We start from the raw sequence: 27178 nt of genomic DNA, 5'->3' as shown, positions 1-27178 counted from the left end.
GCTTTAGCACTTGCAGATGGATGAGCAGTCGCCGGAATAGCGCAGATGGCGATAGCCGGGCCTGGTCGGCACCTGACTAAGCCGTCGATCTGCCCCAGAAGCTCACATTTATTTTGATTTTGGTACCACTTAAATGTTCTTAGGGTTTTCTTTCAGCTTCTTAGTGAAGTAGGAATGGTTTGTGGGCCTTCTTTTCCTCAGAAAATACGATTACTTATAAAAAGAAGCGGCGTAGTTCTTTTTGTGTTATTTATTTGAAATTATTATACAAAAGTATACAATCTTCAGTCAGTATGACACTGTCCAAAAAATAATTAAGGGAAATATTAGCCAATAAGGTCAATTATAAATTATTTTACACAATATATATACAAGTAGAAAACAATAAGAATCACAGATTGTTGGCAGGAACTTGCTGGCTTTCACGGGCCATCTATTCCCGAGTGTCCACCAACTGAAGTTCCCGGTAAAGCTGCTCAAAAAAGCGGCACTCCTGCTCCGAAAGTGTCAGCACCAGTGTGTCCATCTCGGCCTCGGTAGGTGATACCATGGATTCCGGATCCTCTGTGGAGGCGAAGGTCACTCGACCGGAATCAGCGGGAGTAGGATGAAAGTCCGTCCTGAAATCGCGTCTGCATATTGGACATCGCGAGTCCCGCACCAGTTCCAAGTATTTGCCAAAACATTCGGTGCAAAAGGAATGACCGCAGGATATGCGGCATGGAAAGCGCTGCTCATCTAAACAGAATATGCACGGGTTAGCGATCATGGTCACAGAATTGCAATTGGAATAGTGTATTTCGCGTACTAGGCTTTCTACTACAAAATATAGGGCTCTCTCCGAAAGTGAACTGAATTTTTCCCTTTCCAGCTTTCTTAAATGAAAACTCTTGGGTTGTTGAGATTTGTCTGACTTCTTACTTTTTTAGGGTTGTCGTTTGCTCTAAAAAAGACTAGATTTGTCAGGAGCGATAGGATGCGATAGCTGACTTAATGCCGTCGACATGTATCGATAACATTGTTAGCCAAGGCAACAGCAACACCTCACCACTTCATCCCAGCTGCACCCATTGCTTGATGAAGTTCTCATTGAGATCGTGTTCGGATCGCCGCAGACCGTTCCCAGGCAGCTCTTTTGCATAATTCCATTTAATCTCGGCCAGAGTTGAGGGCAATTTTCAATTTGCCTTGCCGACGACGCTCCTGTGGCTGTTATTGTTAATACTTAATACTGGCATTGCCATTGTTGTTGCCGTGCGGCCGTTGTTCTGTGTTGTTGCCATTCAAATTGCATTCAAATCAATTACATTCGAACTAAACATAATTCATGTGGTATGGGTTAATACAACAAATTACAACTGACATTTAAGCAGAAACATGAAACGGACAATTTAACATGAGCGCGGCATAAAGGGGGAAGCCAGGCCAGAAAAGAGATATATAAAGGCGAGCTCCACAAAGGCAACTTCTGGGGCTTACTGGGGCCGACTGCGACTGGCGGGCATCATATGCAGCCGAAAAAAGGCCAAAAAGATACGAAAAACTGAATTCAACTTGAGCTCAAGTTGGCCCAGCCACAGTCAGCAATCAAGGCAGAGTGACCTTCAGTATCCGTAAAATGAAAATAAACAAAAAGACAGAAAAGGCATGAAAAAAGTGCAGCCCCACACACAGGCGAAACAACAATAAAATTCTTTTCTCACGATTGTTGACTTTAACACTTGCCGGGAAAAAATGGTCAAAAAACGACGTAAAAATTTCGAGTGTGAGTTGCTTACACTTAAAGGAAATAGCTTGAAATTTTATAATTGCAAATAGGAAAATGCAAATGTTCAAAGGTGTTTAGGCTTACCTATTAAACAGAACCAAACAAACCAGTTTTTCTGTCTGCATGCAAATGTTTTCATTAAACCATCAATCCAATATTTTTAATAATATTTTATTTAATAAAACTTTAAATATTAAAGAGGACCTACAAATATAATCTTTATAATATATTTCTTTGGTCGAACTTATGCAAAGATTACTTTGCTCTTTTATTACAATTTCTCTGAGTGTCCAGGTATTCATCGGTACAATGAAAATGAGCTACTGCTACTGGGAAGTGGTTTGCTGATCTGGCGACAAATTTGCAAGCGGCGATCTTCAGGCGGAAGACGTTGAACTGCTCCACATGCATTTCAATGGAAGCGCAATCGAAGTGGAGATAAATGTTCTGGGCAGCTTTTGTTTTACTTAATTTTATGTGCTTTGCATATTTTTTGCGAGACCAGCGGTATTAAGCATTTTGCCTGCGTGCCGAGCTCATTTATTCGTTGCACTCTGTTTATCGATTGAATGCATTCTGGTTTCTGTTTTTGTGCCTTCTGCAATTAAGTGAAATTTATGTTACTGCTGGTTCGTCGCTTAAGTCTTTTGTTTGCGGGTCGCGCGCCAAGGCACGTAAATTGCCGAAAATGCAGCAGCAGCAGCAGCAAGGCAGCAATGTGTTTCCTACTTAGCGTGGGCAGACAGTAAGCCGGCTCTCGCAAAAGTCGCTAGCTATCCTGGTCGCCAGCTCCTCATTTTAATCCGCCGCGTTGGTGGCGTGCATACATAATGCATAATTACCGGTTTCACTTTTCTCTCTCTCTCGTCTGCGATTATCTTGGCATGCCTTGGCGTTTTTTTTATTTCCCCCGTACAGATATTTTATTTTACAGGCATTGCGGTTTTATTGCCTCGCTCGTATGGTTTCTTAATTTTTAATTTTTATGATGTGTTAATGGATATTTTTGTGACATGACCTCCTGGCGTGCCGTTGTCGTCCATCAAGCCATGTCCATCCGTCCGTCCGTCCGTCCGTCTGTATTAAGTTCAAAGCCTCGCGAAGGGGGAGAAACAGGAAGGTGGGGTGCATTATGCAATCTCAGCCTGTAATTGAAGATATTTAAAGCTCGTTACACAGCAAGGACAGTGCTCCGCACAAGGGCATTCATCTTCATCCCAGAAGGGGCTGTCAATCAAGCAGGTAGTGCCTCTAGCGGGCGCTAGGTGGCGCCGCCACTAGCCTTTTGCCTTTGCATTTGGCCAATCATCGCAGTTAAGTGAGCTCCACGCAACCGAATGTGACCCAATTCCGTCCGGCGGCGGGGATCGACTTGTCGCTCAAATTGCACGCACAGAGCCCTCGGATTCGGACTGATTACAGGGCCCAGGGCATACAATTTGCATCAATAAAAGTGCGGGCCAGGAACTGGTATCTGCAATCCGCTGCTGGCTGCTGCTGTAGGTCAGTTTGCAAAGGCAAGTCCAGCCGCGGCGTTGATTTGTTGCCTGCTTCTGCACTCTGGGCCTTCAATCAAGTGACGATGGGTGCAAACGAGCCGCCACATTTGAGATGGATTCCAGGGCTGCCACTGCCCACTGCCCACTGCCCCCTGTCCACTGTCCACTGCCCCACCCCAACTTTCATCTCGGCCGCTACTCATCTTATCCCAAGCTCCTCTTATCGGATAAGAGACTTGGCGGTGATTTGACGGGTGTCGGAGCCACTTGAGCGGCCAATAATTACTTTCTCTGCAGCCTGTTATTGATTTCGGCTGATTGCCGCCATAATTTTATTATGCATCATTAAGATAAAGCTGCCCCAGCCATTTGCAAATTGTTTACAGCATACGGGGAATCATCTTGAAAATGCCCAGATCTCCACCCATTAAATTTCGTTCCAAATCTGAGATCATTTTCACAGGCGTCCGAAGCAAGACTTTCCAAAAGGCCAAAGCCAAAAACATTATGATGTGCAAATGTGAAAGGTTCCACTGCCGTTGAAAAACCCATCAAGAAGTTCGAAATAAAATAAAATTACACATTTGTGATTCGGTCATTTGGATAGAGACGCTTATAAATGTCTTATTTATGAATGCCGCAAAGTGATTCATGGTTTTCGGCTCAGCTATATTGCCTAGTTAGTACAAGCCGATTTTGGGGCCTTTGAACTCTCTGGTCAGGCATCCAGCTTCGTCAGAAAACAATCAAGCATGAAGGTTATAATTTTGAAAAATTAAGACGGCTCTTTATCTGGAACTCGTTAAAGCAACCATGAAGGATAAGCGTGCAAAAATTGAGCATCAACTGGAATTGACTTAATACATTGTGGTTTTATAATGCAAAAAATCTCACGTTATTCGAACTGAGTAATCTATATTTTTCCAAAAATGTAATATAATCAATAGCACAAGCTGAACTTTTCTAGAGAGGCCCTTGCCCTTTTGAAGTGTTTATTTATAAGCAAGTGTGCATCAAGTAGAAGCTTACGACTCATTGTTAAATTTCTTTTGTGTCAGTCGAAGTTCGCTAAATTAACTTCACTTCACATCAGAAATCCACCAAAATAACATACGTTTACACGGGGGAAACTGCATCGTCTCCCCAGTCTTCGAGTGTTATTTTCTGACAGCTCGGACGTCAACTTTAAAGTGAGATCTGTCATAAAAGAGCCTGCGCCGCTTTTGATTTTGATATTTTTGGCGGGTCTTCGTTAAAAAACAAGAGATATGGGGGAAAAAAGCTGCGAGTCTTGCAACTGCCCAAAAATGTATGCAGATTTTTAATTAAAGCGCGTTATCAACAAAGCAAGGCAACAGAAAAATAACCAAAATAAAACACATCACAAACCGGTTGACCCGATAGCCAATTTGGTCGGGACTTCAGACGCAGACATTTTGATCGTCTTGGAGTGGCACTTCCTTAATTGGAGCAAGCATAACAACAAGTGCAAGCGCTAATTTATTATGTTATTTAATAAACACGATTAATTAGGAGGGAAGACGCAAGAGGCTCAACGAGACCGCTTATTTTCGCTGGCCATAAAAATTACTTAATAATTTCCATCAAAAATAATTAATTTCAATATTATTCAAGCAGAGAGAGATGGGGAGACTGCTTAGCCCGAAGGCAGCCAGCCAACGTCCTCAAGTTGACCATGTCAGCGGCAACGGCGTGTTAACCACTATTTCGGCTTGCCCTGAGCCCCTCCCTGGCCAATTGCGACATAAAAATGCTTATTACTTGCAACAGAACATGCAGCACGCCCAGAGGCGATTCACAATTATATATACATTCTCGTACATATATTCCCTGGTCATTCGGCGGGGCAACTTAAATCAATTGCGGCAAGCTGCGACGAGGTCTCTCAAACTGAAGAAGATCTCTTGGCCCGTTCGCTACGCCTGAGTAATTTCTTTTATTTTTTGGGGGCTTTTGTCCTTAGTGGCAAATGACTCCTGGTCGGCGGTTTATGGCATTTTATGCTACTTATGCAGCGCTGCTGCGTCCCCGAATGACCGTAATTAATCAATTTGGCCAAAATGGCAGCGGCTGGGGCCGGCAAAGGGCTTACAGATTGGTCAACGGCAACGTCCGTGTAATAACAATGAAAACAGCGTGTGTTGTGTGCTGTCTGCTGTGTGCTGTGTGCTGACCGACTCTCGTGTATCCGCACTTACCGACCGGCTTGTACTGTACTTATGCATATCCGCACACCATAAATTATGTTCGCACAGGGTTAAGCGCATTATTTAAGCATTCATCACGCGCTCTCTCCCCGATCCCAAAGCTCGGTTTCAGGTCCAGTTCCAGTCGCAGTTTTCGTCCCAGTCGCAGTCCCGAAACGAACCCAACCATCCAGCCTGATGGAGTCGGAATCCCCTTGGCCACCGTTACCGTGTAATAATTTTTGAAATTTATGTAAACAGTGTTGATTATGGATGAGTTATGTAGCATGTTCTACCTTTTGTTTTGTTCGCACTGCCGACCGCAGTTAATTTCAAGCTTGTTTTGCAACTTCGTTTATCAGCTCCCTGCCTCCCAATCTCGGTGCACAAAGCCACCTGAGTCATCCTCCCGATTGATGTCTTTATTAGGCCGCAGTCACTGTCGCCACTTGGCTGTCGAATTTTGAGGCCGGAGTAATGTTCGACATTTACTGATGGATTTTGAAATTGGATTTATAATGTACCTATAACATTATTAATTTATCTATGTTTTAATATTGATTTCTTTTAATTATATTTTTATATTCTATTTCAATTCTCACTCTGGAAATAACGCAATACACATAAACATTTATATCACACTGTTGGCTGTCAAATTTGTTTGGTGTTTATTGATGTATTTTAAAATCTGATTAAACACATTTATGAATATTTGTTTTTATATTGGTTATTGCTAAAAGATTATTACTGCTTGCGGTAAATGCCTTTGATGTTACCATATTAATGTCCAGAAAACTATTAAAACTTTAAATGTAAAAGGAACATTTATTGATTACAAAAGAAAAACTAACAACTCGGAAACTATAAATAACTTGTAAGACTATATAAACAGTTCGAAAATAGTTTATTCATTACAAAAAGTTGCCCTCCAACCTATTGGAAGATATCAATGTCAATTGAGTCTTATAGTCTTATTTTCATTCTAGAAACTATGCTCCATAAGTTCTTAACATGCTTTAAAGTACAAAAGTTGCAAAAGAAAATATTGACATTTAAATCAAATATCTAAAAATCCATTGTCAAACCTCTAAAGTAATGGAAAAATAGTTTATTGAAAACATGAAGTTGATCCAGTTTTCTGAGCTCTTTGAAAGATGCTTCCACGTCTTTCCATGTCAATTGGGAGGAGCACTCGAAATGGTTAGCCTGACAAACGGACCACGTTCATGCATTGTTCGCGTGCCTCGGTGCAGCACATTAAAAATTACATGAGAAATTGTTTGGCACAACTGGCAAGCGTTTTTCGGGGCTCGGAGCGGGAATTATGACCCGCGGGGCCAAGTGGCTGTGGCCATTTGGGTGGCGCCTTTTGTCTTTGAAACGTGCCACAGTCGGAGGCAAAAGTCTCAGTCGCATTCGCCAAATGGTGTGCCACATGCGGCGCTCGTTGCCTGCAACGGTTCATGCGCGAATAATATTTTAATTCTGTCGATCAGCCGGCACGTTTCGGCGAAGCCAATCACACAAGAGCCGGGCGGCCATCGACATTTATGTCCCCCGCCCCGAAACGCCCAAAAGCCAAGAGGCCCAAAAGCGACGCATGTCACTCCGTGGCCAGGAGTAGTGGGTGCTCGACTCCGGCTAATGGGCTCTTAAGCATGTGAGCTGATAAAAGCGACAAAACATTTAACAAGTAATTAAACATAAAGCGCGCCCCACGTGACTGCTGCCTGGCTGCTTGCTTGGTTCTGCCATACTCCACTGCAATTGGGCCCGAAACTGGGTTAAGGACGCTGCACAGCACTCAGCACCACTGAGCCGCTGAGGCACTGCACCACCACCGTTCTGCACTTCACCCCTTGGGACAGCCCCCGCCTTTGGCAGCCAACATTCATTTCGATTTCGTTTGCGTTCCTATTTATTTCGGTTCAGTTTTTTGCCGTTTTTCTTTAATTTTTTTTCGGGTGAGTTGTAATAGAGTTGCTGAAATTTGGCATTGTATTTATGGCTCGGGCATTGGGGCATACCAGGCATCTGACCCACACCCACATTTCATTAGATATCCACCCTGGGAGCGGTGATAAATGCGATAGTAAATATTCAAGTTGTTTTTCTGTGAGTGTTATAATTTAGTGTTGATTAGTTTGCGCAAATAAGAGTTATTGATTCAATTTCAATTAAAAGGATATGAATGTATCTGGCAAGCGCCACAGCCCCTCTCGATTTACTGGTAGAATACCCACCCTAGTCGCCCACGAACAAAAAAACTGCCGCAACGAACTTGTTTTGGCGAAAAGTGAGTGTGAGTGTGTGTGTGTCTGTGTAGTATGCTGAGCATTTTTGGCACCTCTTGCATTGATATGACCGGGTTATTAATGATGTCTAATGAGTGGGTTGGTCCCGACTGGAACTGCTACCTAGGAGCGAGCAGGGCAATTATGTGTCATTTGTATGGACTTCCAAGCCCAGCGACATGCAATTTGGGTGTAGACTCAAACTAAAGCGTTTATTAACTTATTTTCGTAGGGGAACTCGTACATTTAAGTATTGATGGTCGGGGAAGCACACTACAAGGGCACCGAGAGTTGCCAGCGCAGGCGGCTTTGCCTTCCAGGTGTCTGATAGCCGGAACTGCAGGAGTAACCCGACTGGATCGAGGGGGAAGCTGCGTAAGAAAAACTACAATGTATGAGTGGTGAAACTCCAGGCAATGATCAGTGCAACTCACATAGGACAAAAACGGTTACTAACTAGAGCAAACACTGGACCTCGTCCTCTAAGAGGCCTGATCGGAATGATTGTGGGACAGTTGACGCATGGTGAAGGTGGTTTCTGCTGGACGGAACACAATATATAGAGCGGAATTGGAGCGGAACTCATCTCCATGTCATACCTGGTGTGCGGAATCCCTCCTGGATCTTGTAGATCTCGTTCAATTCGCGGGCACTGCACAACGGCGTGTCCACCTGGGTGGTTTCGTTGAAGCGACCGTAGTCGATCTCGTAGGCCTGCAGGTCCTTGTTGTACAGCACCACCGGGTCAAAGCGGTGGCCCCACAGGATCTCGGTGTTAATGTAGCTGGATCTGGCCTGGGTGCTCTGGCCGGTAGACTCCACGGTGCCCTCGAGGATTACCACGATTTCGAATTTGTCCTGCAGCATATCGGTGGCATTCAAGTTGTACAGCGGTGAGTTCTCATCGATCTTGTGCTCGATGACCATGGGCCAGATGAAGAACAGATCGGAGCCGGAGTCGTCGGTGCCGATTTCCAGTTCCGTGAAGTACTGCGTCATTACCTCGCCCTCCTTGGTGCTCTTCGTCCGTATAAGCTGAGCCCTCACCCCGGCTCCAATGATGTGCGACTTGCGCATGTCGCCCACCCGGAACATCAGCGAAAGGCAGCCGTCCCGCTGACAAATAACCGCGTGCTTGGAGAACAACAAGGTCTGTGCCCGCTGCTTGGCCCTCGTCATCTTGGCGAACACAATGCCGGCCATGAAAGCGGATGACATCACGCCGAAGATGGACTGGAAGCACATCATGAAGATAGCCTCTGGACACTCGGGCGAGGTGGTGCGCACTCCGTAGCCGATTGTGTGCTGCGTTTCGATGGAGAACAGGAAGCAGGAAGTGAACCCATCAATGGCCGACACACAGGGCGCCCAGCCAGACTCCTCTGGTGGATAGAAACACAGTCATTAATAAGATCAACATCGTTTTGTGATATCTAACCAACCTTGGTTATGGGGCATGTGCAGCTCCTCCAAATCACCGTGTGTGTAGACGATTAGCCACCAGATGAGCGCGAAGAAGAGCCACGAGAGGATGAAGCTGAGGGCAAAGGCCAACAGAGTCCACCGCCACTGCCAGTCCACCATGGTGGTGTACATGTCCTGCAGAAAGCGCACGCGGCGCCTTTGCAGGTGCTTCTGCACCACATTGCAGTCGCCGTTTTTAAACACCGCCCGCCTGCGAACTCGCCGCATGCTGCCAGGCCGGAAATTGCGAGATCTGCGCACAAAGATTCAAATGATTATTTCACAATGCCTAAAAGTCTGCAATGTATAATTTTATCTTAAGAGCGAAGCTGGGCTCTTTTGTCACTTGAAAATGTTATAATTTCTTTAAGTTCAAGTAAATTAATAAAATTTGTATTCAAAAATATTCAAGTAAGATGTACAAAAAATTAACACATTAAACAGAACCGTTTCGAACCCAGAGCTATGTTAGCCCCAAATAAATATTTTTTTAGCTTAGAACAAAACATCTAGTGGCTTCTGTTTGTCTTTATATATACCCAAAATGTAGAACCAGTTGATCTGGGGCAAAATAATTTTATTTAAAAATTAATTTAATAATTTAAAACTAAAAATGTTTTATAGTCTACTTCGCTCATTATTTCCAATTTAAAAGGGTTTTTTTTAAACTGATGACGTTAAACCCATGATCAATAGACAGTTTAAATGGACTTTACAACTCGTAATAGTAGGTACTATAATTATAGCTAAATAAAATTTTGCTTATCCATAATACAAGAAAAATTCTGCACTAACTAAATAATTTCATTCTCATTTGCTTTAACATCTATATCCCGTATTCTTTAACAAGTGGCAATGAATATGATTTCTATGATTTATGCAAGTGCCAGATGAAATTGGATGTCTCGACATCGTGTTGTTTAATTTGTGCAAATTAAGTGTGCGCATTTGCACTCGTTGGTTTTTGGACGGGGCACACGAGAAGTGCATCTAATTAACACTGCCAGTCGCGAATGCCAATGTCGCAAGGCGGAAAAATGGGACAGATCGGTCCACAGATTCAGAGCAATCAGATCCATCCCTGCTTATGGCACTTAATTGCAGCTCAACCACAAATTGCTTGATTTATTACCGCTGCTTGTCACTGCACGGTGATTTAATGGCACTAAATGCAGCGAGCGGCATCAACACCCACATGACCCGGCATTTCTCGGTTGCCAATTACCTTAACCCTACATTGACACTGGCAAAAGTCGATTAATTGGCATTGTGCCGATTGCATTAATGCCCGCTAATCAAATTTAGAGCTCAGCTGGCTAAATTTATGCCGGATGAATCATCTGCCAGCTTTGAAGTGTGTCGGCACATATTAATCTGATGATTGAGCGGCCCACGCAATAGTCAAAAAAGTAATTAAATAAAACGTTGAAGAAAGTGCCTGGGAAATGGAAGCGATATAGGGTGGGAAACCTTTTGGTCAACCGTTTAGCAGGTGACAACTGTGAGAACAAGATCTCGTCAAGATTTGCAGGGGGCAAAATGACTGAATGCCTGGCCTAATGAATCGCATTCGTAACGCGCCCCTAAATCAGGCGCAGTACCGTGGGCGTAGCCATATAAATTACAACCACAAACAACGGGCGGCATTCTGCTAATCAGCTAGACAAAAAGCCCAGGAGATGCGACAACGTGACACCGACGCACTGCGATCATGGAGCAACTGTCGGCAAGTTCAAGTTGAATGTCAGGCCCCTTGACGAGCTAATTACTGGCTGGGCGGAAAAGCCAGCGGAACTTTGAGTAATTGGGTAATTGTTGACCGAAGCTCCTATTTTTTTTGCTTTAGCAGGTTTCCTTCGACTTACTGTTCAAATTTAAATAATTTGGGATTTTAATAAGGTAAGTAGGAAGTAAGGAAATAAATTAATATTTATAGTTAGCTTTCAAGTGTTTTTTGTTTGTTTGTAAATAATTGTGCTGTTACCATTTCACTTGTTAATATCAGTTAAGGTAAAATTCCAGCTTAGTTGAATTTTAAATCCAAAAATCGGACATGTGCTTTCACAAAACGAACAAAAGTCAATAAGATTTCAGAATTTATCAAGAAGCCTTTAGTAAAAGGAATATAAAATATAAAGTAAAAAATAACAGAAATCAACGTAATGTTTAAACTTTGATCCATAGGAGAAGATTGTGGAAAGGAACTTACAGAAGTCTTATACAAGTATTATACTTTATATAAGCTATTATATAAGCTATTTTAAATATATGTGTTGGACTTTTCAATTTGCTCAATTTCACTGCTTAATCAGTTTGAAAACTAATTATATTGAATAGGCTAAAAATTGTATGAAATTAAAGCCCAAAGGGTCTGCCAGACAAAAAAGAAATAATCGGTTTTCTGGCTGTAACTTTTCTATTGCGCACCCTTTGGCCAACGAGTGGCTGGATCCCTTCAAGGCCTCGTAGTAGACGCCCGCCTGCGAGGGCGTGTGCGAGATGCCGCGCATGTACTGGCGCTTCCACTCCTTCATGTGGGCGAAGGTCTCCTCCTTGTCGCCGCCGCCGACGAGGGTTTCGGCATCGGTGCGATCCTGCAGGACCTGGACATCGCTGAGCGGCACCTGCATCTTTCTAGAGGCTAGACGTTCCAACTTCGCGGTATTGAACGAAACTGAAGCTCCTCGACACGCGATTTCGCCCAGGCCAACGTTAAAGTGGTCTGAATTTGCCCAAACAATTAGAGCAGCTCTAACTAATCGGCACTTATTGACCGATATTGACCGAAACTCTCAAGTCGGGTAAATAGCTTAGGGAATGGAGAATAGCTGTCACTCACCTGCAGCTCGGTTGGCGCGGAAACGGCTTGCCATTTTGTGTTAGGCCAAAGTAGCTGGTCGGCCGATTGGGCACAATGGTGATGGGATAGGAGTGCGGATTGCTGATCACACTGTCCAGCGAATCGGGATCCGGCTCGACGGACTTCTTCAGCGGTTGGGCGGCCTTGTCCCCGCCATTTGCCTGCGTTGTTGTTGTGGCCGTTGAGGTGGGCGCCGCCGAGTGGGTGGAGAAATTGAATCGCATCTGAGGGATTTGCCGTTTCAATTAATTTATTTGGCATAGGTAACTCAAGCGTCTAGTGTGCAAACAGAAACTTGTGATAAGTGCAACACAGGTGCGAGAAATCTATTTTTTTTGCCATCAGCGTCAGCTGATTCTCACAGGTTTCTGCGGTTTGCTGGCATAGTAAGCCACGAAATCTGTTATCAGTTTGATAGTTAGTTTATTATATTTATGATATAAATAGTAAACATTTGCCATCCAACTCAACCATATAAATAGCAGAAATTTGCAAAATTATTTGAAGACTTTTATAGGCAAATGAATAATTTAAATACCATAAGTATTTACTAAACACTTCCGCAACCCGTTTGAATTTTCACACCTTTCTGAACTTTTCACAAGATTCGAGGCAAGCACTTGGGACTATATTAAATATGATTGGATAACCAGCACACGCACCGTGAATTTTTTATTGAATTTCGAGCGATTGGCACGTTTCGATTTAAGTAATTTTAGCACCTCCAAAATGTTCAATTAATTGACACCTTTAAGCCGATTATTTTTTAGTTGGCCATTGTTTTGTTAAAGAGCTTAAACATATTTCAGGCACTTTAAAACGGCATTTAGATTTAGTAGCGCGAATATACGATATAATAAATACGAAATTATAATTTAACGAGCGGAATTATATCGCTCTGTTTTTGGCGACGCGTGTCGGACCAGGAATGAGATGATTTGAGGCCGGGAGATCACAGCCGCAGCCACAAAAGCGACTGTCACAGCGAGATCTGCGGATCCGCAAGTCCGACCAATGGATTAAATGACGGCCGACTGAAAGAACATTTTTCCAACTAAACAAAAGTTGTGAAAAGTGAACAGTGAACAGAAAGCGGCGAGCTGTAAATGAGCACACACACACGTGCAGGAAGAGAGGGAATTACGTGCACACAACGCACACGACATTTCTCACACTGCATATCGGTGGTGATGCTCTCACAGATACTGTGGCTGAAAGATACAAGTTGTGGCTTTGCCGCGGAATAAGTTCAATTGGAATGATTCGTAAATTGAAAGCGAAGCGGAAGATAAGTGCGATAAGCTCGTCTTATCTACGGAATCAGAAGGCAGCGACACTTCTCAATGCACTCGACCTTGAGCCCTCAGCGCGGAAGGGGTGGCGTATGCTTGATGTTTTGTATGCCCCTCACGAAGTGTCGCAAGATCGATCGGCCAGGCCGGAAAGTTCTGATTTATCAGAGGTTGTCTCTCTGTTTGAGTAGACAGCGCAAACAATGGCCCTCGTTTGTATCTTGTCTCGAATTCGAGTACAAGGTGTCGTATACGTAATATCCGAGTGTTTACCCCCAGACTCACGCGCATTTTGGCTGCATTGGGCAAACACAAATAGTAAATAAATTGTGACGTTAATAGCTGAGATATATTCGGACAAGTGTGGCTGTGTGCAGTCATCGGCATCGTCATGCGTAGTTGATTTCCACGGCATCAAGCCAATTAAAACCGTTCACCGCCACCATAAATCATACTCCTTTGTGATGTGAAATCTATTCTATTACTACTTGATAGCCTTAAATAATACTTCAAAATTTAAGACTGCAAAAACTGATGCACAGCGGCCTCTGCGACTGTGAGCCTTTTGCTGGGGTTCCTCTGCAGCAGTCCATCGATCAGCTGCCTGGCCTCCGAGCTCAGGACACCTTCCATGCCCTCTGGACATTTGGGCTCTCGACTCATGATGGCCGCAAACACATCCACCACAACTGTATGGAGATTGCCGAAGGGCAGCACTCCGTACAGAATGTAGAAGAGCGTGACGCCCAGCGACCAGCAGTCCACCTGGTAGTCGTACCCCGCTTCGGCGATCACCTCCGGCGCCATGAAGCTGGGCGTGCCACAGCAGCAGTACAACTTGCTGCCTCGATAGTAGGCAGTCATGCCAAAGTCGGTTATTTTGACCATGTTGAGCTCGCCCGATTCGGATGAAAAGCGCAGCAGCAGGTTCTCGGGCTTAATGTCCCGGTGGACCAGCTGCAGCCGGTGCATATGCGCCAGTCCGGCCAACGTGCCCCTCACCACCGACCTGGCATTCGCCTCCGAAATGGGTCCGCTCTTGAAGACCACGTCCTTGAGATCGCCGTCGAGGTATTCCAGCACCAAGTACAGGTAGCGCGGCTCTTCCACCGAGTACATCAGCTCAATTATGTTGGGATGCGACTGCAAGTGGCGCAGCACCTCGGGCTCTATGTACGGATCTCCAAAGGTGCAGTCCATGTACTGCTTGCTCACCATCTTCACGATGCACTGCGTCCCGCTCTTCTGCATCTGTCCACGAAGGATGAGTGTCCTGGCGTGTTGCACCACCGGCTCCAGTTGGCTGACGTACAACTGGATCGCATCGGGCAGCTCGTTGGGCATTATGTGCTCAAGGCTATCGCCGACGACCCGACGATCTTGCCAACGTCTGAGCGAGGCCAGCAGGCGCTGGAATTCCTTGTTGATGCCATACTTAACCCACACCAACTCCTCGTACTTGCAGCAGCAGATCACGGTATCGCCTTCGACGAAGCAACCCAGAGAGGTCATGGGCGACCCTTGGGCGCCAACGATTTTCGCGATGGCCGATGGAAGGACAACGTGGCGACTCAACGCCTCGGTGACCCCTTGCAGCAGTGCCTCGAAGTCCTTGAAATGGGTCCGAGAGACGGCCATGGTGATGCCCTTGAAGTACGGGTCGCCGTTTCGCAGGAAACATACCCGCATCGCCTTCAGGGGGTGTGGCTGCAGCCGATGGGCTAAGAGCATAGTGTCCCTCAAGAAATCGTAAGACAAAGAATGATCTACAAAACTAACAATGTAGAAAAAACAAATTTAAAAATTGTGTGACTTTCTAGAAAAAAAAAATATATGTGTAGTTGTGATTCCCTAGCCTTTTGAAGGCGATCACTTTGCTCACTGGGTTTCCATGCGGCAGAAAACGGGGCACCTTCTCAATGCTCTTCCGTCATTCCCTGCCCCAGAATAATTTACGATCCACTAGATTGTGAATGGCAGCCGTCGACGCGGATGAAGAGCGCCAAAGCCGCTGGCATAATTGAATAATCAGCTTTGTCGCCCAATGGATGAACTCGCAGCTGCCCCCTGAATAATCCGTTGGGGGCCACTTAACCCGCGCAAAGTACAAATTTGTAGTCCATCGTGGTGGCACTTGGCCATCCTGGGGTGTAATTGGTTTTTCAATCCATGCAAGAGCTATTTCTGTAATCGATTCGGTTGACTTTCTCAATTAACTCCCTGCTGAGAGATTTGTATATTTATTGCTAAAATGTTGCGAAATATTAAGTTGGGCAGCAGGGCGCCGGATTGTATCTTGTTCACGTTTGCCTTTTCCACACCAGTCTGCTTCACACCACATCAATTTAAATATTTTATCATAAGTTTAAGCCATTTGTTATTTTTCACGTGCGTAAAGTGGTCTTGTAAATTGAATTTTCCGTACGATCTAAAATCTGGGTTGAGTCTATGCTAGCCTTGTGTTGCTTATCGATGACCAAAACCACATGTATCGTATATCGTAAGTAAAATTCATGTGTACATAATGCTTTGTGTATTTTATACATATATCTTTTATCCATTTATGGTATACTGCCACACTTGGTCAGCGCAGATGATTTCCAATTCAAATTCAAATTTGAAGTAATGTAAATGGGTAATACCCATTTTAAAAATATTTAATATATTTTTTACCAAATTGTAAAGCCAGAATTTGGTTCTTTTCTCTAATTTTTGTTGAACACTAAGACTGAAAAGTTTTGAACTACTTTTTATACAATAATAAACGTATTTTAGTAGTCCTGTATGGCATAAGTTGTATGACATAAGTTTCCCCACAAATCCAGAGCAAAGTAAACGAAATTACTAGTAAAATACTTTTAATTTACAAAAACATCGAGTGTTAGATGTTGGCATTATGTATAAGACAGACACTGACTATTTACACCTGGTTATTGTGGATACACGTGTAGTAAGGAAAGATATCTTGACTTTGTGTTTTGAGAGTGTGGGCAGGTGTTTGTGAGGGTGTTGGTGTGGATAAATGCTGGAACACTTAATAACTAGCTGCTAATAATATAGCTAAGCATATAGCTAACAAATCCTACAAACTACGAAAATTGTACAATGAATTTTTGCAATTAAATATTCTGGTTTTCGCGCGATCTTTCACAAAATGGCAATACGAGGGTGATAGTGTTGAGTGTGTGGTGTGTGTGGTGTGTGTGGTGTGTGTGGTGTGTGTTGTGTGAGGGTAAGTATATGTCCTTTTTCACATGGCAGCACCATTATAATGCTGATACATCTCGTCCCAGAACCTCTGACGCTCCGGCTCTGGATTCGTCTTCATGGCCATATTGGCCGAAATGTCCAGGTAGTTGAGACTGCTCATCACATTGGTGGGATCGATAGGCGCCCATTTGGTGGTCAGGATGGGATCCTCGATGTCCGGCGTGGGCGAGCTGTAATAGTTATAGTGATAGTTATAGCCTAAGAATTACCATTTTTTCCAGGCCACTCACCCGTATTTGGCGAAATTCGTCCACATGCGCACCATGCGGTTCTTGACCTGCACCTCCATCGACTTGGGATCCAGACTCAAGTTGAAGAATCCGAACTTGAACAGGTAGCCCAGCTCATCGCCGTGACAAACTCCGGGTCGCGGAATGCCCAGCATCCGTTTGTAGAGACCCAAGGCTCCATCAAATGAGAATCGGTACATGTAAACCGGGGCATTGCCAAATTTGGCATGATTCCTGGCTGTGCGACGAATGCCCTGCAGGAACATGAGATCCGTGAGGAGCTGTCAGGGAGTTTTGATTAATATTTATTTATAGTTTACAAGAATACAAGAAGGAAGAATCACCGCTATCATCTCGTCCACCGATTCAATGCCCACATGCTTGCTGCCCAAATAGAAGGATCTGATCTCACGGGTCACTCTGTCATGGGATTGTGTTACATTCAGATCCTGCGGCACCAGACGACCAAAGTCGTTCTCAATGATGCTCAGCAATTGAGGATTCTTGCGCAGTCCTGATAAAAATGATTTTATATTAACAAGGGGTTCTTAAAGATATGCTAAAAACTAAACTTACTTCTTATGAACAACATGGCCTCGTGTGTATTGTAACCGGTCATGTAGGCCACGTCGCTGTTGAAGTTCTGCGAGTGGTACATATCGCTGGGGTGCTGGGTGAGGAAGGGCTCCTCGAGGAAGTGCTCCTCCTGCGAGTCCTGATTCCAGTAACCCTCCACAACGGGCACAAAAGGCAGACCTATGTTGTTGCGCTGGTCCTCGGCTGTGATTGTGGTGGGTGCGGCCTCCACAAGTTTCATGGCCGGAACTCTGCGCAAAAAGTCCAGTATATCCTCCGTACTATTGGCTCCCACATAGCCCAGATTGGCCGCCAAGCGAGCAGCTCTTTGACCTGAACTGGCTGACATGGACCAGGGATTCAGCGCAGAGCCACTCTGGGAAATTGCTCGGTGGAACAGTCCCTTGGCCTGGGTCGAAAGTAGGAGCAGTTGGACGGATGAAGCTCCGGCTGACTCTCCGAAAACGGTCACCTGGCTGGGATCGCCTCCGAAGGCAGCTATGTTATCACGCACCCACTTGAGCGCTAGCACCTGATCCTTGAGACCCTGGTTGCCAGGAGCATCGGGTCCGGCCGTAAGGAAGCCCAGTGGGCCCAATCTGTAGTTCAGGGTGACCAGGACTATGTCCTCGGCCACCAGGTAGTCGGGTCCGTAGAGGAAGGAGTTGCCGGAGCCGAAGGAAAAGCCGCCGCCATGCAGCCACACCATCACGGGCAGCTTGGGCTGCTCCCCGGACTCCTCTTCCTTGGGCATTCGAGTGGTAAACACGTTGACAAACAGGCAATCCTCGTCCCCCTTGAAGGTGTCCAAGATCATGTTCTTGTGCGGACAGCTCTGACCCTCCCGAGAGGCATCACGGATACCGGACCACGGTTTCTCCGGCTCCGCAGCACGGAATCTGGAATAAAAAGGATTTTCTTGCACTCAAGTTCATATTTGTAAGCCAAGATTATACTACCTTCTGGCTCCTGTGGGTGCTGCTCCATATCGCATGCCCTTGAAACTGTAGTAGCCTCCTCGCTCTCCAGATCGATATTTCTGGTAGCGACCCCTAACTTTTCCCAACGACGTGGTGGCCACGATCTCACGCTCTTTCTGCGAATGAATATGGCAAACAGTGTTAGTCTATATATAGTAGCTATGATTTGGTCGATTATGATAGTCGCATTTTTTGTTGAAGAAATCCACTTCGAGACCTCATAGTTTGGCTACCACTTGCAAGTGCAAAAAATCTGAGTTGCGCAACCAATTTGCATTGGAGTGCGAACTCGAATAGAACCGTAGAAGTTAGAAACCCAGCCAACGTTGCGCAATCGCCTCGGTCAATGGCCAAAATTTCAGTTCCCGCCTCCGTTCACCTGCCAGTTCTTGACTTAGTGGCCAGGTTGGGGTGTGTGTGTGTGTGCAAATGTCAGCTCTTTCTCTGCTATTGAGTCGACCTCAGCCCCAAAACAGCACCTGCATCCATGTTTGGCCAGCTGTCCATGTTCAAGTTGAGATTTGATTGGCCATTGCTTGGCCATTTTGGCCACTTTGGCCGCCCAAAGATGCTGTAAGTGGTTGGCATTTGCCGAGACCGCGGTTCAAGGCCGATGGCAACACAAACACTCACCCGCAGAGATCGCACCACCTCCTGGACCACTCGCATCGCCCTCGACGGCAGCAGTTGGACAAGTGAATTCGGATGCGAGGTCAGGGTCTTCCAGGCCGTCGTCTCCTGCAATTGCAAATCCATAAAAAATTTAAGTATGCACAGGGAAAAATGTGGTCTTTACTTATGATATATTTTAAAACTGCCCCGGAGTTAGGGATTTTTTGTAATCACATTAAAATATAATATTAGTTGATATCATGCCGATTCTTAAATAACAATATTTTGCTTTAAATAATAGAACACCTTTTAAAAGCTTATGATCATAAACACATAGATATTCTCCGAATTTGGAAAACCCTAAAAAAAGACCCAGTTATATTAAAAATAAAATGTAATATTAATTACTGTGAACTTAATCCATTAATAACAAGATTTTGCCTTGATTAATAGACAACCTTTAGGTACCTTATGACTTTAAACAAATAGATACTCTTCAAATTTGACAAACCTGTTCAAAACCAATTTTGAATTTGAAACTAAAATATAATAATAATAAATATATATAATATATTTATAATAAATAATAATAAATATATTTAATTATTTAATAATGAGATTATGGCTAAACAAATAGACAATCATTTAAAATGTTATGAACTAAAAAAAATTCACATATTTCAAATTTATTAAAACTTTACAAAGCTGATGAAAATTATACAATTAAACTTCGCTGAATGATACTTTCGAATTTTAAAACATACATTTTAATAATTTGTATTTTTTGTTAACCTTTTCTTAACCCTAATTAATTAATTGTACATATATGTTTAATGAGAAAATTTGGTGTGTAATTTTAATCAGTTACTATTAAGTTGACAATGATCTTTTTGGCCGTGCAGTTAATAGCAATTTACAAAACAGCAGCGCTTTGTGCGAAAGCTAGGGCCCAAAGTACAAGTTCATCGGGCTCGATGACAATTTTAGGGGCTGTCCGATTTGTAAAGCGGCGTTAACTGCCAACTGCCAACGGGCAACCTTCACCGACTGCGACGCTTAATTGAAATGCCATTTGCATAACTCAAATGCTCTGTTCGCGGCACTTAGGCAGCGGAATTGGCAACGGCAACAACGCGGGTCACGTGCTGCCAAAGGAAACGCCAATCTCGATTCCCAGGCCGAAATGGGCCTGTTTCTGGCTGCGAATCATGACACAATTAGCCGCCATTTGGTGGCTGTGGAGCACTGAGATTCAAGTTCACCTCCAACAGTGTTGTTATGCTAATTACGTGTGCTGTATGCGTATACACTAACTTGGTGGCTATGCGCCGGACTGCAAAACTAGCCACGAAAACGTGTTCAATTGCTGGAAAGGCATTCAGATTTCGTCGTGTTTACTTTGGCAGTTTTTTGTGTGTGGTGTGTGGTCTGTGGCCTATGCTAATGTGGGTGTATCTGGTTTATAACAGTTTCCTATCTATATTCCCATCGATGTTGGCTTTAATTATAACTGTTTAATGCGCTTGTTGGCCGCGTGTGTGTTCGATAACAAAACAAACTCCGGCTTAAAAGGCGCTTAAGAAGTGGGTCATTGTTCAACGCATAAAGCTCGAGAGTGCTGGGAAAATAATTAAAGTCTGTCAATCAATCTTGCTCTTCGATTCGGCGGCGTTTGCCATCGAGCTGCAAATCACTAATATGCAAATGAGTGAGAGCAGCCACATCTGTGGTTGCATTGCGAATCTCGCATAATAATATTTTCGCCGCTTACAATGCAAACATTATGCAATGGGCGCTTTCACGCCACGCTCGACAGCCAAAAATAAAAGCGAAATAAAGTGCATGTAGAAAGCCACCGCTGCAATTGTTGCATAAGAACCGTATTCGATACGAACCGTGGTAGAACGGGCCATTTGGAGGATTTGGCGCATGCCCAGTGACCCGGAAGAGTTTTCGCTTTTTTGAACAGCATTTTCCGGGGATATTGTCGTAGTGGTGGCGATTAAAAACGACGCTTCGCCTCGCAAATTTTGCAATTCACCGCCATCCGAGGCCTCCGCTGCGGGGGACTTTCTCCGCTCTGTGACTATGATTCGATGGCCGGATTCGTTCGGTCGCTGCACACAAATTGCCAAGACAATTAGACCGGTGGCCAGCAAAAGAGCCGCGATCGTCGCTCCACGGGCCCAATTCCGGGGACATTGCATGATGAAATTCGGGGGCAGGTACAGGGAACGGTGTACTTCGAACGCTTTTGTTTTATGCAACCGTTTGACAAATGCACTGGAACGCGGAGGAGCGGTAAACTTTGATTTATTGAACTCGCACTGGAGGAGTGACACTGGCCGACGAAACAGTCACCGCAAAAAATCTGAGCACCCGGGATCAACGCTTCACGCTTCCGACAGAAACTGTTGCACCTTCGACTGTCTAAAGCCTTTTGAATTGAATTGCACTTGCTCCTCGATTTTCCTCAATTTTTCGCTATGGCATGGCAGTCACTAAAGTACCGTGTGATTTAGAAAACATCGGGTATTTGAGGCTGACTTTTGAATATGTTTGATTTATGTTCAGACTTTGTATTATTCGAATTGTTGCAATTTCTAAATTAAAATATATTCTTTATTATTATAAGTATCAATATTTTTGGAAATCTTAATGGTAGTCATTTCCTGGGTATTCCCAATTCGAATCTCCGCCCAAAGACAATTTTTGCCATCTTGTTGAGCTGCACTTGTTACTGTCTGTCTGCCGGCTGTTTGGTGTTTTAAATACATTTTTTGGTTTGTTTTGTTTCTTTTTTTTGTATTTGTGCTTGTAATCATTGTTTTTTATGGCCGGATTATGTAAGGCACGCAATGGTTGAGCGTAGACATTTGGCCATTTTGCGCTCGTGCATTCTGTGTTAGTTGTACCGGCTTGTCGTTGATGTTGGCCTTTTATCAGTCAATGTTATCCGTCCGGCAAACGGAAATGTTTCTGAAGTTTAATTGCCATATTTAATATATAATATAATACATTTTTCATTTAAAGTGTGGGATCGGAGGCACAATGCAGCCCACGATTTCTATATAAAGGCCATGCACATATATTCCAAATGTCATTCACTGCATTGGCTTTTGAATTAATTGCATTGCCAGAGAGATTCGCATGCAGTTGGGCTTCTCAGAAGGCCAGCCACTATTGCTGTGGCCCACTAGACTTCTCCTGCCCCTGAGCACATGTTTTCGGCCACTGGCTGCCTAATTGGCCGGTGCCAACAAACAATTTGCTGGCATTTTTCACGTCCCTCACTTCCCCCATAAAACAATAGAACCGCGAAGCATTGCGATTGACCAGTCTTATTTGCTGTTTGGTGTGCCTTAAAGTCCATTAACAGGCACATGTAAATGCAGTGGCCGGCAGCCAGTCAACTTGGCCAAAACGACAAAGCATTTGCCCGTAAGCAAAGACAATGGCTACTTGTGGCTTCTGCTCAGGTGGTGAATTACTTTCGGAGCGGTAACAAATTCGCGACACGATGTCAAAGTCACACAACTGACCGAGTCAGCCGAAATGGCCAAAACTGGCACGCTTTGTAATGCTTCTTTTGTCTCTGCTTAATTTATACGATTTTAGAATAGATCTAGCAAATATTCGGTAATATATTCCGCTGGAATGAGGGAGGGGTTATTGAACTCACCTTTAGCTGATTGGAGATCTTCCCAGCACGCGCTATGGCCGTGCCAAAAGTGGACGGGGCTATGGCAATCGAGGAGCTGACATCGCAGAATAGTATTACGCCCAAGCCCAGGAGCAGGAGGCTTAGAAGTGGTTTTAGTCCGGCGGTTGACATCGTGCGTTTGCTTTTCGACTGGCTAAACAAATCGGAATAATGCATTAGACGATGGCCCGTGTTATGGCCAAGACGTGTGTTTGCCAAACGTCAATGTCCAAGCCGAAAACGAAAACGAACCGAAATATCGAATCGAAGTGCGCAACGCTTCTGAGCCAACTTCTTGGTCAGGGCCAAGACAAAGACGCGAATGTCAACAGATGGAGAGGCAGCTTTAGTTGCCGCTCTTGTGCTTGACTCCATACTCAACTTGGCTCAGAGCCACTTACTTGGCTCAGTGGTCTCAATTTAAATTGCTTGCCATTATTTTCGAATTTGCTCACTGTGCTTGTCTTTAACTAATACAGACATTATTCAACTTTGTTTTGCTGCTGTTGTTTTTATTGCGGTGTTTTTATTTTTTTCTTACGAGAGGTCACTAAATATTTTGCATGCGCACAGGGCGTATGATTAATTAGTAATTCATATGGCTCTAAGTTTATTCCAAATTATGGCGTGTCTGCATATGAATTTGTTTTATTTTGTTTACATAAAAAGCGCGACTCAATGACAATGGACTAATTGAATGACAAGACCGGAAACCAGGTCGAGAAGGTCTCCAAGAAGCTAACGAACTTTTTTTTCTGACACCCATAAATCTGTTAATCAACCGAAAATGGAAAAGTTTTGCCCATCCAGCCAGGGCGCTAATTATAGTTCCGCTTCCTAAACAGCAGCGCTTAACTCGGCCATATCAAAACGTATTGCCAATGAGCACGCCCCCAGCAAACCAGTAACCCAGAGCCACTTCCTTCTTTTTCGAAAGCCACGACATTGCTGTCGGCCTCTTTTGCCCGGAGCTCTCTGAGCCATTTGCAGTTGCCACAATGCCATGGCAACACTTGCACTTTCCTTGAAAGTGGTTGAACTAGCTGCTCATGCAGAGAAACTGAAAGAGAGAAAACTGCCTGCCGATCAGCTGTGCGCTTTTCTCTTGGCCATAAGTCAATACTGTAAAATATGCCATTGTGAACACAAGAAATGTATGCAAATTTAGCCTCGATTTTGTGCAATGCTGAATACCAATTGGTAACGATTGGGCTGGAAGCCAACTATTCCCATTGCAGAATGTGGCTATTTTGTAATGGCCAGGCCAATTGAAGAGCTGGTGGCCGAAATGAAAGAGAGCTCGCAAGAGAGGGACAGCTTTTGGCCATATAAACGGGTCGGGAAAACTCAGGTGGGCGGGGGGAATAGCAGCTGACGACCAGGAGTAACTGGGATTCGGGGGCCGAGATCGGAGTGGAAGACTTGGCCTGGAGCCGGCCAGACGGGCTTGCGATGCCTTACGTAAGCGGCGAGCAAAACAAAAAAGGTAAATATTGAGTGAGAAAATAACAGAAAAAAAGAAACGAACAAATTAAGCCAAATAGCTGAGAGAAATGAAGAGATAAGCCCCAAAAAAGAGAGGTGTGAGAAAGCGAGAGTTGGCCGAAGATGATGGCCCAGTGGCTTTTGGCGTGCGCCGTTTAGCTGTAAATTTCGCTTGACCCATTATATAAAAGCAGCCGGGCCTGGCCAAAACGGAACTAATTCAAAACTATTTTCAAATTTGTCAGAGCCATTCGAAAGGCATCTGCTTAAATGTAAGTTGGCCCGCGAAGTTTCATTAACAAAAGCTGGCTGTGCAAATATTTCACCAGCAAACAGACAAATATTTGACACACATATTTTTCTTGAACCCTGCTCAATGACTCAACAAGATGGCAACTGCAGTGCGCAATTTCCAAGCGATTTGTCGGCTAAGCGTAAATATGTCAACCTCAATCAGTACTAAATCGTTTACTTTTATTAATTCTGGGAATTACTTTGTACACTCTTAAGCACTGAAACACTTTTGGCTGCACTGTGTAATTGGCTTCGTGTGTTGGGCAAGTTCAAGTTTGTGGCCCGCCACTTCGATTCGATTCATTCCGATTCGACTTCTTTCGATTTCGATTTCGGTTTCGGACTCCTCGCGTACCGGAATATCTCGTGCTCCACGTTCGACTGTCGCCGACAAACTGAGTCTGCGACTGTGCAGCGGTGCGCTTAAGCGTCAAATTGCTCCGGCTTATGCCTTAACCCGCTGCGGCATGCAAAGCATGGCCAGCCTTCTGTTTGATCTTTAAAATTGGTTTTACGACATGATTTGAATTCGCAGCTAATATAACTTTATCCTAAAAATTCTTTGCTTGGATGTTTTTCAAAGGTAATAAACGAAGAGCTTATTTTGACTACTACTGTTTGACTACTTTACCCCATTAAAGTTTTTATTAAACGTTGTTATATTGATTAAAATGTATCGATTTAATTTAGTAGCTTCCTAGATTTACAATGTTTTATTTTATGTAATGATTACTGAATATTTTATACGACGTTTTGTTTTTTATATTTTGTGGCTAATAACAATGATTCTGTAAATACTTAACGAAAATATAATTTCTTTTCAGTTAGTAGTGAAAAACGCTTTAAAACTAATGACTAAAAGGGTATTCCCTCGGCGAGCTTTATATTAATTTATATTCGAGCTACACGATGGACACTAGATTAACAGATTGGTTGAATAGCTGCGTTTCTATGGTCTTAAATTATGGCCGTACTCATTTCGGGCACGCAGACACGCCGGTTCACGCATAATTATGCAAAATTATATTTCCATTTCAATTTTTGCAATTGGTGGCCTGCCCAAAACAAGCATATTCTTGGGTCTGCCCGTCCCCCTTTTTGGGCATATTTTTGGCTCACATCTGGAGCTCGGCTCGTGAAATTATAGCCATTTATGAGGCCCGCGGAAAAGCAGATGACACTGGGCTTAGAGATGGCCAGTCTCGTTTACCGTTTGAGATCAAGGATGCAACTAATAATCTGTGGCACAACAAGCCAAGGCAATGCGGCTTGAACGTGGAAAATAAACTAGCCATTGGCAATGAAATGACAACTGTAAAGGCGAGACCGCGAGCGTAATTTAACGTTAACAATTAATGGCAGACGCCGGATGGAAATGAACTTTTCACAAAGCCCAACTAATTAACACAGCGCTTGCCCAAGTCTATCGTCGAAACCCTTAGTTGCAATATTAGCGGAACAATTAAGCGGGGATTCCCCCGCCAGTATTTTACTAATTAATCGTTCTCGGAGGCTGGTGACCTCGATGCCGGTTGTTCTCACTCCGGTGCTTTGCAGCCGGATTTAATATTTAGCCAAGCGCAGATCGTAAAAAAAAGAATGCCTCTGCAAATAAACCTCGAAATGGAAAATTAAAAACAAACCGAAACCAACCACAATAATATTCACTTCTGTTCATGGATTTTTATTTTGTGCATTCTGTCAGCGGTGCGCGTCTGTTGTTCTGCCTCGAAAATGTGTGTCACCATTTGTCGTAATTGTTTGGCCCAAATATTTGCCAAAGCCTCAATTGTCATGGCATATGAAAGTTACAGTAGTGAAAAGCATAAGTCTTTGGCAAGCAAACCAGATCTGGAAGCCTAGGGAAGAATTAAAGATGTGAAGATTTACAGTAAGTGAAGCTGGTTTTCCTGAGGCTGACAATCAAGGACAACTACAGGTTTTCGCAGGGATGACGTCAAAAAGTTCTTTGTTTTTGAAACACGTCTTTCGAAGTTGTACGGTTATAAATATGTAAACAGTAAAATATTTATATGAAGAACAAGTTACCCAAGACATTACTTAAGTTAATTTCATTTATTATTGTTAAGACCTAACTTAGTCTTTTCTTTTTTGAAATAGTTAACTTTTTCAAAATAAAGTAAATTTGATTTCTTTTATTTTCTTTTTCAAAACCATAGTAAGCTTAACATATTTTGTTGTTAAATTGGTGATATATCAAAAAAATGCTTGATTACATTACAAGAATTCAACTTTTCAAAACTAACATTTTAAAGAAAGATCAAATATAAAAGAATAAATTCAATATTTAAATATAAATTTAAATAAAATAAATAGACTCACATGACTAAAATAACATACATGATTACAATTTGTAGCATCAGCATATAAGATTTCAAATTGTGTCACAACGAGTTTTTATATGACAACTAAACTTATACTATTGTATTTATGGTTTTTTTCGTAAGTCGAAGCCTACTTTTGAGATCAGTTTTTAAATTAACAGACATTTAGTTAACAGATATCGGGTACGAGTAACAAGATATCATTAATGTTATATTATTGTATTTGCCATCTAGATCCGAGCAATCTAATCTGCGCTAAAACTCTATCTCTTTCAAGACGTCTCCGTTGCCTTTCCCGA

At 43.6% G+C, this 27178-nt stretch overlaps 4 protein-coding genes across 10 annotated transcripts; all 4 read right to left on the bottom strand.

Annotated features, from left to right (window-relative positions):
• Window positions 1-268: 268 nt before the first annotated feature.
• On the bottom strand, window positions 269-896 carry LOC108147142 (postreplication repair E3 ubiquitin-protein ligase RAD18). The gene has a single exon (XM_017273435.2). It carries the CDS (start codon window positions 767-769, stop codon window positions 434-436), a length of 336 nt encoding a protein of 111 aa, XP_017128924.1. The 5' UTR covers window positions 770-896; the 3' UTR covers window positions 269-433.
• A 7065-nt stretch (window positions 897-7961) lies between these two features.
• LOC108147261 (G protein-activated inward rectifier potassium channel 3) lies at window positions 7962-13136 on the bottom strand. Of its 5 annotated transcripts, none has more exons than XM_017273660.2 (6): window positions 12755-13136; window positions 12072-12316; window positions 9211-9485; window positions 8368-9150; window positions 8203-8309; window positions 7962-8139 (listed from the first exon to the last, which is right to left on the bottom strand). In XM_017273660.2, exons 2-5 carry the CDS (start codon window positions 12314-12316, stop codon window positions 8251-8253), a joined length of 1362 nt encoding a protein of 453 aa, XP_017129149.1. In that variant the 5' UTR covers window positions 12755-13136; the 3' UTR covers window positions 7962-8139; window positions 8203-8250. The 5 variants fall into 5 exon arrangements, with proteins under 5 accessions (XP_017129149.1, XP_017129150.1, XP_017129148.1 ...); XM_017273661.2 differs by having other exon boundaries at window positions 8203-8306; window positions 12755-13135; XM_017273659.2 differs by lacking the exon at window positions 8203-8309.
• A 710-nt stretch (window positions 13137-13846) lies between these two features.
• On the bottom strand, window positions 13847-15263 carry LOC108147263 (serine/threonine-protein kinase DCLK1). Its single transcript, XM_017273666.2, has one exon. The coding sequence runs from the start codon at window positions 15113-15115 to the stop codon at window positions 13901-13903; it is 1215 nt and encodes a 404-aa protein (XP_017129155.1). The 5' UTR covers window positions 15116-15263; the 3' UTR covers window positions 13847-13900.
• Window positions 15264-16225: 962 nt separating this feature from the next.
• Window positions 16226-24952, bottom strand: LOC108147275 (juvenile hormone esterase). Of its 3 annotated transcripts, none has more exons than XM_017273684.1 (8): window positions 24890-24952; window positions 22735-22909; window positions 19074-19178; window positions 18420-18556; window positions 17461-18359; window positions 17229-17398; window positions 16885-17165; window positions 16226-16824 (listed from the first exon to the last, which is right to left on the bottom strand). In XM_017273684.1, exons 2-8 carry the CDS (start codon window positions 22885-22887, stop codon window positions 16635-16637), a joined length of 1935 nt encoding a protein of 644 aa, XP_017129173.1. In that variant the 5' UTR covers window positions 22888-22909; window positions 24890-24952; the 3' UTR covers window positions 16226-16634. The 3 variants fall into 3 exon arrangements, with proteins under 3 accessions (XP_017129173.1, XP_017129174.1, XP_017129172.1); XM_017273685.2 differs by having other exon boundaries at window positions 22735-22905; window positions 24890-24925; XM_017273683.1 differs by lacking the exon at window positions 24890-24952 and having other exon boundaries at window positions 22735-22947.
• Window positions 24953-27178: the final 2226 nt, after the last annotated feature.

The sequence above is a fragment of the Drosophila elegans genome, unplaced genomic scaffold (genome assembly GCF_018152505.1).
Source record: "Drosophila elegans isolate 14027-0461.03 unplaced genomic scaffold, ASM1815250v1 contig_476, whole genome shotgun sequence".
NCBI classification, from domain to species: domain Eukaryota; kingdom Metazoa; phylum Arthropoda; class Insecta; order Diptera; family Drosophilidae; genus Drosophila; species Drosophila elegans.
This window is presented reverse-complemented; position numbering and strand designations above follow the sequence as displayed.

Coding starts and splice junctions, on each gene's coding strand:
- LOC108147142 (XM_017273435.2), bottom strand. CDS start 769: ATGATCGCTAACCCGTGCATATTCTGTTTAGATGAGCAGCGCTTTCCA.
- LOC108147263 (XM_017273666.2), bottom strand. CDS start 15,115: ATGCTCTTAGCCCATCGGCTGCAGCCACACCCCCTGAAGGCGATGCGG.
- LOC108147275 (XM_017273683.1), bottom strand. CDS start 22,932: ATGCATTATTCCGATTTGTTTAGCCAGTCGAAAAGCAAACGCACGATG. Junction 19,179..22,734: donor AGATCTCCAATCAGCTAAAG/GTGAGTTCAATA, acceptor TTGCAATTGCAG/GAGACGACGGCCTGGAAGAC. Junction 17,166..17,228: donor CGGTGGACGAGATGATAGCG/GTGATTCTTCCT, acceptor ACTCCCTGACAG/CTCCTCACGGATCTCATGTT.
- LOC108147261 (XM_017273659.2), bottom strand. CDS start 12,316: ATGCGATTCAATTTCTCCACCCACTCGGCGGCGCCCACCTCAACGGCC. Junction 9,151..9,210: donor GCACATGCCCCATAACCAAG/GTTGGTTAGATA, acceptor TCTATCCACCAG/AGGAGTCTGGCTGGGCGCCC. Junction 8,140..8,367: donor GGAGGGATTCCGCACACCAG/GTATGACATGGA, acceptor TTTCTTACGCAG/CTTCCCCCTCGATCCAGTCG.